The sequence below is a fragment of the Vulpes vulpes genome, chromosome 10 (assembly GCF_048418805.1).
Source record: "Vulpes vulpes isolate BD-2025 chromosome 10, VulVul3, whole genome shotgun sequence".
In the NCBI taxonomy this organism is placed as follows: Eukaryota; Metazoa; Chordata; class Mammalia; order Carnivora; family Canidae; genus Vulpes; species Vulpes vulpes.
This window is the reverse complement of record NC_132789.1, coordinates 54,888,977-54,904,596: the sequence shown is the minus strand read 5'-3', so window position 1 is coordinate 54,904,596 and position 15,620 is coordinate 54,888,977. Positions and strand designations below refer to the sequence as shown.

General features: G+C 49.1%; 1 protein-coding gene across 1 annotated transcript; it reads left to right on the top strand.

Moving 5' to 3' along the window:
* Window positions 1-3,581: 3,581 nt before the first annotated feature.
* Window positions 3,582-12,347, top strand: CFAP144 (cilia and flagella associated protein 144). The gene is made up of 6 exons (XM_025992074.2): window positions 3,582-4,241; window positions 4,449-4,537; window positions 6,274-6,821; window positions 8,194-8,253; window positions 10,125-10,228; window positions 12,150-12,347. Exons 3-6 carry the CDS (start codon window positions 6,716-6,718, stop codon window positions 12,258-12,260), a joined length of 381 nt encoding a protein of 126 aa, XP_025847859.1. The 5' UTR covers window positions 3,582-4,241; window positions 4,449-4,537; window positions 6,274-6,715; the 3' UTR covers window positions 12,261-12,347.
* The last annotated feature ends 3,273 nt before the right edge of the window (window positions 12,348-15,620 follow it).

The window sequence follows — 15,620 nt, the reverse complement described above, 5'->3', positions numbered from 1 at the left end:
CAGAATTGATAAAACTCTAACTGGACTCATAAAAAGAGAAAGTAAATAAGTAAAAGTAAGGACGCTAACAAAAAATGAAAGAGGAGAAATAATAACCAATAGCACAGAAACACAATTTTAAGAGAATATGATACAAAAAACGATATGCCTACAAATTAAACAATCTAGAAGAACTGGATAAACTCTTAGGAACGATCATCAACCAAGACTGAAAATTTTGAACAAATTACTAGCAAAGAGACTGAATCAGAAAAAAAAAAAAAAAAACAACAAAACAAACAAACAAACAAAAAACTCCCAATAAGCAAAATTCCAGGGCCAGATGACTTTACAGGGAAATTCTACCAAACACTTAAAGAAGAGTTAGTAGCTCTTCTCAAACGATTCCAAAAAATAGAAATGAAAACTTCCAAACCCATTCTATAAAGCCAGTATTATCATCCCGATACCAAAACCAAAGAAAGATAAGCCCAAACATACACACACATAAAGAGTATTATGCTGAGTGAAGTAAGTCAATCGGAGAAGGACAAACATTATATGGTCTCATTCATTTGGGGAATATAAATAATAGTGAAAGGGAATATAAGAGAAGGGAGAAGAAATGTGTGGGAAAGGGAGACAGAACATAAAGACTCCTGACTCTGGGAAACGGACTAGGGGTGGTGGAAGGGGAGGAGGGCGGGGGGTGGGGGGAAATGGGTGACGGGCACTGAGGGGGGCACTTGACGGGATGAGCACTGGGTGTTATTCTGTATGTTGGTAAATTGAACACCAATAAAAAATAAATTTATTATTTAAAAAAAAAGAGCACTACAGGCAAATATCTCTGATAGATACAGGTACAAAATTCCTCAAACAAGTACTAGCAAACCAAATCAAACAACACATTAAAAAAATCATTCACCGAGGAGGGGCAAGACGGCGGAAGAGTAGGGTCCCCAAGTCACCTGTCCCCACCAAATTACCTAGAAAACCATCCAATCATCCTGAAAATCTACGAATTCGGCCTGAGATTTAAAGAGAGACCAGCTGGAATGCTACAGTGAGAAGAGTTCGCGCTTCTATCAAGGTAGGAAGATGGGGGGAAAAAGAAATAAAGGAACAAAAGGCCTCCAAGGGGGAGGGGCCCCGCGAGGAGCCGGGCTGAGGCCGGGGCGAGTGTCCCCAGGACAGGAGAGCCCCGTCCCGGAGGAGCAGGAGCTGCACCAACCTTCCCGGGCAGAAAGGCGCCCGCAGGGAGTTAGAGCAGGACCCAGGAGGGCGGGGATGCCCTCGGGCTCCCTGGGACACTAACAGGCACCTGCGCCCCGGGAGAGTGTCCCGAGCTCCCTAAGGGCTGCAGCGCTCGGCGGGACCTGGAGCAGCTCGGAGGGGCTTGGGCGGAGGCTCCGCGGAGGGGGCTGTGCGGCTCCGGGAGCGCGAATCCAACAGCGCAGGCCCCGGAGCACAGGGCGCCGGGACACAGCCCAGGATCCGGCCTCCCCCCGGGACAGGCAGAGGCCGGGAGGGCCCGGGACAGCAAGGACGCTCCTGCCCCGAGCTGAGCAGATCAGCGGCCCCGCCCCGGAGCCTCCAGGCCCTGCAGACCGAGACCCCGGAGTTACTGTGGGGGCTGAATCCAGGGCTCCAGAGCTGCCGCAGCCACTGGGATTGTTCCTCCTGGGGCCTCACGGGGTAAACAACCCCCACTGAGCCCTGCACCAGGCAGGGGGCAGAGCAGCTCCCCCAAGTGCTAACACCTGAAAATCAGCACAACAGTCCCCTCCAGTCTTTTTGTTGTCTGATTGCCGAGGCTAGGACTTCCAGTACTATGTGGAATAGCAGTGCTAAGAGGGGACATCCCTGTCTTGTTCCTGATCTTAGGGGAAAGTCTCCCTCATCAAGATAAGAAGCTTTTGCACAGAAAAGCATACAGTCAACAAAACTAAAAGACAACCTACAGAATGGGAGAAGATATTTGCAAATGACATATCAGATAAAGGGCTAGTTTCCAAAATCTATAAAGAACTTATTAAACTCTACACCAAAGAAACAAACAATCCAATCATCAAATGGGCAAAAGACATGAAGAGAAATCTCACAGAGGCAAACATAGACATGGCCAACACGCACATTAGCAAATGCTCTGTATCACTTGTCATCAGGGAAATACAAATCAAAACCACAATGAGATCCCACCTCACACCAGTGAGAATGAGGAAAATTAACCAGGCAGGAAACCATAAATGTTGGAGAGGATGCGGAGAAAAGTGAACCCTCTTGCACTGTTGGTGGGAATGTGAACTGGTGCAGCCACTCTGGAAAACTGTGTGGAGGTTCCTCAAAGAGTTAAAAATAGATCTGCCCTACGACCCAGCAATTGCACTGTTGGGGATTTACCCCAAAGATACAGATGCAGTGAAACGCCGGGACACCTGCACCCCGATGTTTCTAGCAGCAATGTCCACAATAGCCAAACTGTGGAAGGAGCCTCAGTGTCCATCGAAAGATGATGGATAAAGAAGATGTGGTTTATGTATACGATGGCATATTACTCAGCCATTAGAAATGACAAATACCCACCATTTGCTTCAACGTGGTTGGAACTGGAGGGTATTATGCTGAGTGAAATAAGTTAATCGGAGAAGGACAAACATTATATGGTCTCATTCATTTGGTGAATATAAATAATAGTGAAAGGGAATATAAGGGAAGGGAGAAGAAGTGTGCGGGAAGTATCAGAAAGGTTGACAGAACATAAAGACTCCTAAGTCTGGGAAATGAACTGGGGGTGGTGGAAGGGGAGGAGGGCGGGGGGTGGGGGGGAATGGGTGTCGGGCACTGAGGGGGGCACTTGACGGTATGAGCACTGGGTGTTATTCTGTATGTTGGCCAATTGAACACTATTAAAAAATAAATTTATTATAAAAAAAAAAAGGTAACTAGCTGGAGGCATGAACTTCCCACTTTGCCCACACCTGCTTCCGATGCATTCTCTTGGTGCCCAGCCCCTGACTGCAGCACAGCCTTTTGATAGATCTTTGCCTAGTGAGGGGCAACACTACATGTTCTCCCAAGGCCTAGGGACTCCTATGACATTTCTTCTGTCTGCTATTTCCTGGGATCACTCTCCAACCTCGTACCTGGGGCCATGTCCCTGGCTGGTGAGACCGCTGACGTTCCTAGAGGGAGGGGCATACACGTCATAATGGGCATTGAGCCAGCTGATGATGCGAGGGCTGGCGTGGGACATAATAATGGGTAAGTGTGAGCTTATGTCCAGTTACTCATTTGGTCAAGATGAGTAACTAGCCAAACGCCGTTTGGAGAAATGACAAAAAAGCTGCCTCGGATTTCTTCTTCTCGACCCCAGGCTCCACCTACGCACTCTATTCCTTCCCCCTCTCCACCCCGGGCTCCACCTACGCACTCTAATCCTTCCTCCCCTCGACCCCAGGCTCCACCTCCCCTCTCTAATCCTTCCTCCTCCCGACACCGGGCTCCACCTACCCACTCTATTTCTTCCGCCTCTCGACCCTGGGCTCCTCCTATCTACTCTATTCCTTCCTCCCCTGGACCCCAGGCTCCACCTCCCCACTCTATTCCTTCCTCCTCTCGAACCCGGGCTCCACCTCCCCACTCTATTCCTTCCTTCTCTCGAACCGGGGCTCCACCTCCCCACTCTATTCCTTCCTCCTCCCAACCCTGGGCTCCACTTCCCCACTCTATTCCTTCCGCCTCTCGACCCCGGGCTCCTCCTACCTGCTCTATTCCTTCCTCCTCTCATCGTCCAAAGCCTCTTCCTCTTGTGTGTAACTCTTTTCGTCCACAGAACACTCCCCAGCCTCGGCCACCTCTCTCACCTCATAAGCCTACCTCTTTCCCTCCTGTTCATAGTGCTGTCCCTCCTTGCCGCCCTAACGTACAGGTTTCCCCACCCAAATCTTGCTCTATTCCTTCCAAAACGTCCAGTCCCCGCTTTTTTTTGCTCGCTCCTGTTCCCTGTTACCTCAATTTCTACTTTGCTCCTACTCCCCCTCCCAGCCCTAAGTAGACGTTAAAGTCTTATCCTCCCCAGCATTCCAGCCGACTCCAACTAGACCTCCGTGATTCACAAATCCTATCCTGGAGAGATGATTTCCCTGTGAGTGGGACAGTTCTGATATCATCCAGAATTGCCAAAACAAAAGATCCCCAGGAGCTTGACTTGGTGAATGTTGGGAACTCAAGACAATGCCAGTCAACATCTAGCTTGTAGGGTAAGCCTTGTCCATGATGGCGTTTTCACCCACAACATGGTTATCGTACTATTCTCTGTATGTTACCTTCATCCTTGTGAATCGCCTTCAGATGCCAGAGATACCTTTAGCAAGATCCTTTTTTCCAGAAAACCAGTTTCTTACCTCTCTTTCCTAATTTGCTGGCCTGAATGAATTCTACATTTATAACTGGTTTCTCCATGGAAGTTGGTCTGTGACCACAGAGCAAACAGCAAGACCAGGGACACAAGGTAGAGAAGAGTGAGTGGAAATCATCTCATCTGATCTCTACATGGGTGAGTCCTATTGATCTGCCCTGGATGAAAGTGAATGGGAGAATGGGTGACGCCTAAGAACTCACACACAGAGCCCATGACCCCTATTATAGACGGAAGGATTGAAGGTTCTTTGGTCTGGTTCCTCCAAGACTCTATTGTTCTGCATCCCAGGATTTGTGGAAATGTACTAGGGACTTTCTGCCTTTGAGAAATTTCTCCTGCAAAAAGATAGGGGGGCACCATTATGTTGTCATTGAAGCTCTGACAGTTGTACCTCTGAATCCTAGGAAATGGCAGGTACCAAAGCCTAGAAGGCAAGGACACATATTTATCCTTTCCAGATAATTGCATCAGATAAGCAGATGATATATACCTGTGGTTATATACTGTTTATTTTAATTAATACAATATTTTAATATAATATATTAATATAATATTAATACTATAAAATATATAAGGTCTAATATATAAGGTCTTATATTATTATATTATATTTATATATTATATATGTTTAAAGTCCTCTTCTCAAACCAATATATAGATTCAGTGGAATCTCAATCAAAATTCTAACACATATACCTGGAAACTTGACAAGCTGATTATCATTTGGATGGAGAGGCAAAAGAGCCAAGAATATCCAAGACTCCCTTAAGAACCGGTAGGAGTAGTTTTTCTACCAGATACTGGGACTTACCACAAAAAATTGTAGTAATTAAGATCACATAGTAGTAGTGCCAGGATATAAGCAAAAGAATTAGCAAAGTTTTCTGGTAATGATAGATCTGGAGTAGAGCATGCCACAGAGAAAACTTGGGCTAAGGGCTACAGAGTCCAGATGGGTTTTGAAAGATTACACGTGGGCTCATTATAAATAGGTTTCCCTAGACAGACACAGGGGAAAGAGCCCTCAAGAACAAGGACAAGGAGCACCAGGATTCAAAACAAGGAGCCATTCAGTAGCTAGCTGGGTTCAGGAACTGCCCATGTGTTCTGTACAGGTCATGTGCTCTAAACTGTGTCCCACACTGACACACATCCTGGACTACTCTGTGTCTTGAGTGAATGAACAGATAGATGATTAAATGAAATAGTTTGTGAGAGAGCACGGGCTCTGCAGTGAAAGTGTAATATAGGAAGTATCTAGAGTAGTCAAATTCCTAGAGAAAGGAAAATGGTACTTACCGGAGCCGCAGATGGGATGGGGCCATGGGAAGTTGTTCAGTGGGTACGAAAAAATTCTGGAAATTAGTTTCACACAATGCAAATATGCTTAAACCTCCTGAATCACATCCTCAAAATGTTTCTATTGGTAAATCTTTTTTTTTTTAATTTTTTTATTTTTATTTATTTATGATAGTCACAGAGAGAGAGAGAGGCAGAGACACAGGCGGTGGGAGAAGCAGGCTCCATGCACCGGGAGCCTGATGTGGGATTCGATCCCGGGTCTCCAGGATCACACCCTGGGCCAAAGGCAGGCGCCAAACTGCTGTGCCACCCAGGGATCCCTCTATTGGTAAATCTTATGTGTACGTTACCACAGTGACATTTTTAAGATCAAAAACTGTGAAGTCCTCACGTTACATACATTAGGAAAGGGTTCCTTGGTCTATATTATCCCACCTGTAATAAGGGACAGAGTAACTTTTTTCAGATTGGAAACCTCCTCCGTTTTGCAAGCTAGACGGGCAGAGTTCTGATCCAGGCAAGGACTTTAAATGGGACAGGTCTCTGACTCCTCCCCAAATCTCTTTTAGCCAATGACTGTTGAAAGGGCGGTGCAATCAGGTCCCTAACCTCCTGGGCCTGCTGCCTGGCCCTGGGTCCCGTCCAGGCTGCTGCAGGAGCCGACCCAGGAACCAGGCCGAACCTCGAGAAGCCGAGGGAAGGGGAGTCGCCGGGCTTCAGGCTTCGGAAAGAAGCGAGGCAGGAGAATCGGTTCCGGAAGGAGGGGGTGAGGTGGGCGGCCCCGAGGGCTCCAAGGGACGCTGTGATCACGGACGCCGTTGCCTGGAGACCGCGAGACGCCGTTGCCTGGAGACCGCGAGACGCCGTTGCCTGGAGACCGCGTGACGCCGTTGCCCGGAGACGGCGCCCCCCCCCCCCCCACCTCCCGCGGCCGGAGCCGGGAGTGCAGGGAGCAGGAGCCCGACCCCGCCGAGCCCTGCCGCCCTGGCGCGCCGCCCGCAGGAGCCGCTGATGCCCGATGAGGTCCACCAGAACCAGATCCTGCGGGAGGTGTATCTCAAGGAGCTTCGAACCCAGAAACTCTCCACAGAGTATCACGTGAATCCCCTCCGCAAGGGTGAGTGAGGGGCGCCCCGGGGCGGGGGAAGGGACGGGGTGCGGGCCCGGGGCAGGAAGGAGCGGGGCCCTAGGGCGCGGGTGGCGTGGACGGAGACGCCTTCTCTGACCTCGCCCCTCCCTCCTGTGTTTCCCGCTGGGACTTGGCAGCGACGGGGGTGAGCTGGAGGCTGGAGGGTCTCGCTCCACATCCCGGCGGAGACTTTAATACGTTAAAATGCACCCACAGAGGGATCAGATAGTATTTTTGTGGCCAAAAGGCAGGAACGCTTTGGAAACTTTTGCTTTCTCAATAATTCTATTTTCTAGCGTTTTATGCTTGGTTTGGCTGTTTGTGTTTTGGTTTATATGCTAGTTGTGTCTGTGTGTGCCAACCTTCTAGGCTTCTTTTTTTTTTTTTTTAAGATTTATTTATTTATTTATTCAGAGAAAGAGAGGGAGGCAAAGGGAGAAGCAGGCTCCATGCAGGAAGCCTGACGTGGGACTTGGTCCCGGGACTCCAGGATCACACCCCCGGCTGCAGGCGGCGCTAAACCGCTGCGCCACCAGAGCTGCCCATCTTTTCAGGCTTTAATATTGTCTTAGATGCTCAGAAAATTCCGGGTTGGACTCAGGGCCCTCCTGAGAAAATGGCCCTGCTCCCACTGCTCAGGTGGCACGTTTCTCGGGGGTTGCCATGGCTGCCCCTGAATGCCACTGGGTCTCAGATGGAGCCCCAGACTCAGGCACCCAGCCACTGCCCAGCTCTCTTCCCCTGCACAGCCCATGAGGATCCCAAACTTACCAGTTGGAACACTGGGAGCATCCGCACCTCTCCCCCAGCTGCTGCTGCTCCAGACTCTCTTGTTTGAGCAAAGGTACCGCACTTGTTTTCTCCCCAAAGTGAGAAGCCTAGAAATCCTCCTAGATGCATGTGTGTGGATTCTGCACCTGGGCTTCACCTAGCCTTGGGGTGAAGGTCCAAGGCTTCCTGCTCTATGTCTAGCCTTGTTCGGCGGCCCAGGACGTCTGCAGCACTGTGGCCAGTGCTGTTTGAGAGAACATTCTGTCCCAGTCAAATGGTCTCTACAAATCTTTGCTGCCCAGAATGCTGGCCGTTTGCCCCATGTGGCTACTGAGCACTTGAGATGTGTCCAGTACACATGTAGAATGGATTTCTAATTCTACTGAATTGTAACTATTCAAATTCCTGTAGTTCCATGTGGCTGGTGGCCACTATCCTGGGTAGTGCTACTCTGGATTGTGAGGTCCTTGAGAGCCGAGTTCCTAGTGACCCTCAGAAAATACTCAGCAGGTGTCTGGCCTAGGGTGAGTCTTCAAGAGGGCAGGGCATTAACGTGTAACCTTAACCTATGCCGGTGTTTTTTCTACAGTTCACACAATTACCAGAAAGCCCATGTCTTGGCATGAGAACCTGGAGGAACCTGCAGATGGTAAGTCCCGCGGTTTGGGAACAACACTGAGGTACAGCACAGACAGGCAGGTGGCTAGAGAGACCTTTCAGGGTAGCGTTACCTTGGGCAACACTCTGAACCCCTGAAAACTGGATGGAAACCCACGAAGCTCACAGGAGCTTCAAGCATAGGGCCAGTCCATTAACTCTCAAGTCCAGAAAAATCCTCCTAATGGCCTTCCCAGTGCATTCATATATTCATTCATCAAACATTGAGCTGTTACCAGCAGAGGTCCTGAAGTCATTTTAATGGACTTCCAAGTCTGGTTCTGCCACTTGTTAACAATGTGACTATGAGCAAGTAATTTTAAATGTCTCTGAACCTATCTTCACGTAGTGGTGAGAATTAGACAACATCACGTAAGTACTCAGAACACAGAATAGTATTGTATTGCTGAAATGGAAATGCGGACTGTTTTGATTATTACCATGTGATAGTCCCTCAGATGGGGCCGGGAGTGGAGACCTCATACCATGATGAAGGAGACAGACAAGTAGGTAAAGAGTAAAATTGGAATGGCAACAAAAGAACACACAGATGCCCCTGGGCAGACAGTGGATTTCTGGGAAGGCTTCTTGGAGGTGGAGAAGGTCAGGGATCAAAGACTAGGAGGACATTCTGAGTTCTATGGAAAGACAGAGGAATGAGAGATACCAGCATGGCCCAAGATAGGGCGGTAGTTTGGCCTGGCTGGAGTATACTGGTGCACAGGGCAGTGCTCAGAAACAATGGAAGAGAGGTCTTTGGTGGAGAGCCCTATCCTTCCTGGCAGGCTCTCTCCTCCCTCCCTCCTTGGAGTAGAATTTGATGGAGGAAAGATGTGAGGTTGATATAGGAGCACAGGGTAGGCAGGTGGGGTCAGCAGGAGGAGGGTGGATTCCATAGCAGAGTAGAGACAGACAAGTGAATAAACCAATAGAGTATCGGCAGGGGAAGTGAGGATGCTATCCGTCCTGAAGAGAGCAGTCAAGCTCGAGGAAGGGAGAGGAGTCCAGGCCTTGCAGCACTAAGATTAACAGGCAGCGAGGGACCTGAAAGCTAGCCAGGATTGCACTGCTAACTGCTTATCCTGAGGATGCACTCAGCCGGGGGCCAGGTCCTTCATTCTCAGCCATCTCGCTGAGGTGGATATTGGCCTCAATTTACAGATGAGCAAAGTGAGGCCTGGAGAAGGTAAACCACCCATCAGGCTAGTAGTGGAAGGGCCAGGAAGGGCTGACTATGAAGCCCAGTTTCCTGCCGTTGTCAGGCTGCCACCCTCAAATTGACAATTGGTAGGGTGGAACCTGAAAATGAACCCTGTGCAAGTCCTCAAGCTAGGGAGTTACAGATACACGCATAGGGTTGGCAGCCCTAGCTCTTGCAGTACGGAAGATGTGGCTTCTTACAACCCTCCCCCGCACTCCGTCATGGCCACGTTGGCCCCGCTTGCTCCTGCCTCAGCACCTTTGCTCTTGCTTCCTGTCCAGTACTTCCGTCTGCCTCTGCCTGTGGCTGGCTGCTGCTTGGCATTGGGAGAGGCCTCCCCTCACAGTCCCGGTCTAGAGTAGCCAGCCCTGCCTGTACCTCACCATCGGGTTCGCTTGTCCCCTTGTGTAGTGTGTCCTCTGTACCCCCAGCTAGACGACCAGCTCCAGGAGAGCAGGGACCATGCTTGCCACACTCTGTTCTACTTGCGGGGTCCAGAAGAGTGCCTGGACAGAGTTTGTGCTCAACAGATATTTGTTGCAAGATGAGTGTTGCAGGGTCTTGGCAGGCCCCCGAGGCCAGCTGCTGAAGCCAGGCCAAAGGACCCAGGAATTCTCGGTCCCAAAGCCTGCTTCCCTCATGACTCAAGCCTCTTCTCCCAGCCAGGTTCCTCAATCTTATCCACCATGCCGCTCAGGGGCCACGAAAGAAATACCCAGACACGCAAACAGAAAGCCAAGAAATTGGATGGGACTCTGAGCCCTTGGTAAGTGTGGTTCCTTGCCTTGGGTAGGCCCAGAGGCAACAGAGGCTGTGGCTAAGAGAATGGTATATGAGGCCAGACAGCCTGGCTTTGAACCCTGGCTACCACTTACTAGCTGGGTGACCTTGGGTAAGTCATTTAAGGTCTTTTGTGACTGCGTTTCCGCAGTGGAGCATAAATGGAGATATTACAGCATGAGGTAGTATGTGTAAGGTACTTAGAACAGTGCCTAACCCACAGCAAAACACACCTCCTTTGATTGGTGAGGCTCCAGGAGCGCTGAGGAGCCCAGGAAATAAAATTGTCAGCACATTACCTCCCGAGATGACATAGGGCTTCTGGTGCTAAGACGTTTCCAAGAACTTCCTGCCACGTTTGTCTCTTAGGTTGCTTGCATCTTTCATCACACGGAAGGCTTCAGTTTTTAAGTAGTCAGATGTGCTGGTCTTTTCCATCCCAGTGTCTCGGCTTTGTGTCTTTCTTAGGAAAACCTGCAATATCCAGAGTAGCAAAACGACTAGCTTTCCTTTTAGGCTTTTCCTCAAGTTGTCATGTCTTTTTAACACGTGGCTTTTAGGCCATCTGTGTGTTTTGCCTCTGAGGTGAAGCTGTAGACGCTGATCCTTAGCTAGATCAGAACTTCCTTCGTTCCCTCCAAGGCCCCAAGGTTTCGCGCCCCCTGTCTCCTTGCGCTTACTGCTCCTGCAGCCACCTCCTGACACCTAGCCTCTACTCCTTGGGGAAGTCCTGCTCATCCTTCAGGAGCAGCCAGGAGTCCCCTCTTTATAAGGTCCCGTTAAGGAACGTGTGCCCCATGCTCTCCACCGGGCAGATTTGGGCACCTTGCCCACGTTGTTCTGGAGCATTGGGTGCCTCCTGCTCCCCACCATTCAACCCAATTCCATTATCAATGTAACATGGTGGCTCTGGAGCCAGACAGCTTGAGTTCAGATCCCAGCTCCCCCACTCTGGAGCTGTGAGACCTGAGGAGGAATGGAAGGGAAAGCTTGTAGCCCGACCCGGGTCTAGTCACAGGCTTGTCCTGGCCCCTTGCTCTGTTCCCAGTTGTATTCCTCTGCTGAGGGTGAACCCTTCCCAAGAACGGCCCACATCCTTAGCTCTTGCCTTTCTACCTTTCTACCGTGTGGCCTGGGCTTCTCACCCCTTTCTACAGCTCTCGTCTGGGGCATGTGGCTCTGCCACAGGGCTGCTGCAGGGGGATTGGAGTAAATAGCTCAGCTCTAATGAAGGAAGAGAGGTAGGGAGGTGGCTTGAAGGGGAGACGAGAGAAAGGAAGGGTGGAGGAAGAAGGGAGGAGGGAGGGAAGAAGAAGGAAGGAAGGAGGAATGATGGAAGAGAGGAAGGAGGGAAAGAAGGAAGGAGGAAGGAGGCAGGGAAGGAAGGATGCAGAGAGGGGGGAAGGAAGGGCTTAAGAAAAAGCTGCTCGTTTACTCCAGCTTCTCTTCGCCTGTGGGACATCACCCTGGGGAGAGCAGACTGGGAGACCAAGGGGTCCAGCAGGGAAGCCCCACCTCCACAAGGATTGCTGAGCCTGAGAGAGCTGCATGAGCCCCAGTGTAACTTAGGGCTCCCTGCCCCAAACACGCAGACAACCCCAGTCCCAATGTGAGGACACTGGGGAAGCCACACTCAAATACCTGCAACTTCTGCCCTCCTGGTAAATTTGAGGAAAATGTATCCTTTCAGTTAATTGTGTAAGTTAATCTTACAGCTTCCCTAAGAGGGACGTGTCAGAGCGCTTGCTGTTGCTTCTCCGTGTAACCAGGTCAACAACGTCCATTCTTTCATCCTATGATCGTGTGCTGAGCCCCTGGGGTGTGCTGGCCTAGGCCCCACGGACTTTGAACTCAGGTCACCCTCCCCCCCGGGGGCATCCTTCTGATGCCCACGATCTCCTCTCTAGGTCAGCCCGGAACGTGATGACCGCAGGCTGAACCATTTCAGGGTGCACAGCGATATCACGCTCTACAAGGCTAAAGTGTGGAGCTTGGGAGAAGATGATCGCCACACATAGTGTTCAGCCCCCACCTCAGCCTCGTTCCTGAAACCCAGCCTGTGTGCTGCGTGGATAAATAAAGATGACTTTCAAGTGTCAGTCTGACCTTTCCTTTGTGGAGTATCACATTTTTCTGCCTGCATGCACTGGTTCAAATCCTTAATCTTGGAGATTCCTGGGTGGCCCAGTGGTTTAGCACCTGCCTTCGGCCCAGGGCGTGATTCTGGGGTCCTGGGATCGAATGCCACATTGGGCTTCCTGCGTGGAGCCTGCATCTCCCTCTGCCTGTGTCTCTGCCTCTCTGTGTGTATGTCTCTCATGAATAAATAAATAAAATCTTAAAAAAAAAAAAAAAAAACACACAAACCCTTAATCTTTTAAACTAGTGTCAGAATTCCAGATTAAGATGCCTACAATATTCCCTCTGCCTTTCATGACCCCAATAGCGAATAATAAAGAATATTGTATGAGTGCACAACAGAGAATGGGAGATGATCATCTAAGTCGGAAGATATATTTAGAAGGTGGAAAGCTGATGGAAGAAGGTGAGGAAGCCACAAATAGGATGCACTGAATGGGACACCTCTGAGCAGAGAGCCTTGGAGAGAGGTTCAGGACTCCGAGAGAGGGGGGTGTGAGGCAGGGAACCAAAATGGATGATAGTAGGGAGACCCTCTCCCACACACCAGCCAGGCATGGAAGATCTCCCACACTGGAGGTCTGTCCTTGGAGAAGTGGGAAAGACCAGGGCTCAGGGACAGTGAGTAAAACCCAGGGTAGGAGTGGATGTGAAGCTCCAAAAATCAATGAAAACTTGTGAAAGCAAGGTTGAACCCCTTACCCCACACATATATTGCATCTTTATCCTGGGATTGAAGGTGGAAGGTTCTCCTCTGGAAAAATGAAATGGCTCCGCAGAAAAGCCTCCATGTGGTACCTGCCGAGAAAGAGCCAGGGAGCTCCAGGCTGGTGAGCACATGGAGGTGTTGGGAGGGCGGTGCGCCCCAGAGCTCATGGAAGCCCCCAGCTGCCTTCCCATTCCTTGCTCCACGTAGCTCTTGCGTTTGGCTGTGCCTGAGTCATCCCTGAAAGGGTGAAGCCAGATATTGCTGAGATCACTCTTGCATTCGGAACCTGACAAGGTGGAATGGAAGTCTGCAAATATGAGTGGCCTTGCCTTGGGAGACATTTTCATACAAGATGATGACTACTACTTGGGCAGCTAGAAATGTGCCAGGATCTCTTAACTATGATAATCCTTTTGTTGTAAGGGACCTGTGGTATCAGGTCCTAAATCCCATGTAATTTCCTGAGAGGGGTAGGGGCACCTTTTCCTCTAATGAGGCAACTCTTAGCAGCCTCTCATTGGCTGCTCACTAGAAAGACCAAACCTTGCTTAGACACTTGGGAGTTTTAGCCACAACCCCCAACCTCTGGGGAAGGAAGAGGGACAGAAGACCATCACTAGTGGTCAGTGACTTAATCAACCGTGCCTGCATAGTGAAACCTCCTAAAAACCCTGAAACTGCAGTCTGGAGATCTTCCAGGCTGGTGGATGCATCAAGGTTCAGGGAAGATGTCATACCTGAAGAGGGCATGGGAGCTCTGAGCACCCTTCTACCTTCATAACCTTTAAAACAATTTATCAAAATTTACTAAGATCGCCTTGCATGATTTCAGCAAGCAGCTCATTTTTATGGCCCTGCACTATGGTGCGTGTGAGCACTGCCTGTGTACAGCCTAATAGCATATTCTATTTTGTTTAGTGTTGGGGAGAACGTGCTGTATTTAAAGGAACAGACCTGCAGGAGCAGTGATTACTCTCAAAACCAACAATTCTGTGATGAGAAAGAACTTATAATTTACACTAGGATCAGAAAATTAGACTCACATCTCTGCATATCCACTTTATGCTCTCCTCAAAATATGGTGGTGAAGTTTTTTTTAAAGTTCATCAAAGTACTAAAACCCCCTATTTGTTAAATGCATAAAAAGAAAATAGTAAAACTAGTATTTGGTAGACTGTAATTTAAAATATTAAAAACATTGAAAACCAAGTGTTTTATTTATAAAAAAGTGCTTGCCTTTTTTTCCTTGCACATGACACAGAGAAAACTTGGCAAACTTACTCCTAAATTTGGATTCACTTCCACCATTTTGTCACCTGTACTTTCAATGTTACAAAATACCTCCATGAGCCCCATTTTGTCACCTGTACTTTCAATATTACAAAATACCTCCATGAGCCCCTTTCACGTGAAGTTTCCTGCTGGTGTCCCTTCCTCTGGGACATCTTCAGCCTTTTCATCATTTTCCTGTGTTGCTTCCGCTCCCCTTCTGGCCGTGTACCCAGTCTCCAGGAAGCAAGTGTCACCATGCCCTTGTCACCTCTTTCTCCTAGGGCTCCACTTGTGTCCTTTTCAAATTTTACTTCCAACCTGACCACCCGCACTTTCTTGTCCCTCTTTCATCTTTGTTGGTGGATTCTCTTTTAATAGCCTATTTTTGTAAAATATGGGTTTGTCTCTGGGAAACTGGCCACATGCACACCCTCTTGGCCATCTGTGCATGAACTGAGCAAGATGTGCAGTGACCTGCCACCCAGGCACTTGCAGGGATGGCTGCTCCCTGGTTATGCATCTGTTATTTTGGTCGTGATTTGAGGACTGATTTGTGGAGCTAGCAGTAAAGTTTCTACTTTCTGCCCTTACTCAGAGTTGACAATACTTGGGTAACTGAAATGTGAAGTGTTGCTGAGAAACTGCTACTGCGGGAACGGAAATCCACCCGAAGCAAGAACAGCCTATCTTTGGTGCCAGGAACTGCCGGGTCCCCATCTGGGTCCCCACCTAGGTCTTGGTGCCTGGGGTTGTGATATAATGCAATGGGAAGGTTAATCCTGCCTGCACCCTGGTGACCCCGTGAGGGCTGACATGGTAGAGAGGTGACATAAGTGACTTCTACAAAGTATATCTATCTCTGAAATTAAGGAAAGGGATTCCATTTGCTATACAAGAAAAAAAAAAAAAAGAAGGAAGGTAAGGTACACAGCTTCCAAGGTCTTTAAAAGTGCTGGCAGTAATGACCTACACTTGGCCTTGCTGGTATGAACTGTAAACTTGTGTTCTCCTTTCCTAAAACTCTCAATGTGTTCCACACCTGACCCAAACTCTTGAACCGATTCTGAGGCCCTTTCTTTGAGTTCCTATACATTACCTCCACCCACTTAATATTGTAGATTGTCAAAAATAGGTCAGGGTAACACGTTTTGGTCTTCTGAAAACATGACCTGTTTGCTCAGAATTTTGTTAACTGAAATTACTTTACAAAACCTAAATTCGTTCTTTTTGTACTAGAATCATAGGGAACCAGAAACGT

Excerpts from the sequence above, each read along its gene's own strand:
- CFAP144 (XM_025992074.2), top strand. The coding sequence starts at position 6,716 with ATGCCCGATGAGGTCCACCAGAACCAGATCCTGCGGGAGGTGTATCTC. Across the intron at positions 8,254-10,124 it reads CCTGGAGGAACCTGCAGATG|CCAGGTTCCTCAATCTTATC; the intron begins GTAAGTCCCGCG and ends CTCTTCTCCCAG. Across the intron at positions 10,229-12,149 it reads GATGGGACTCTGAGCCCTTG|GTCAGCCCGGAACGTGATGA; the intron begins GTAAGTGTGGTT and ends TCTCCTCTCTAG.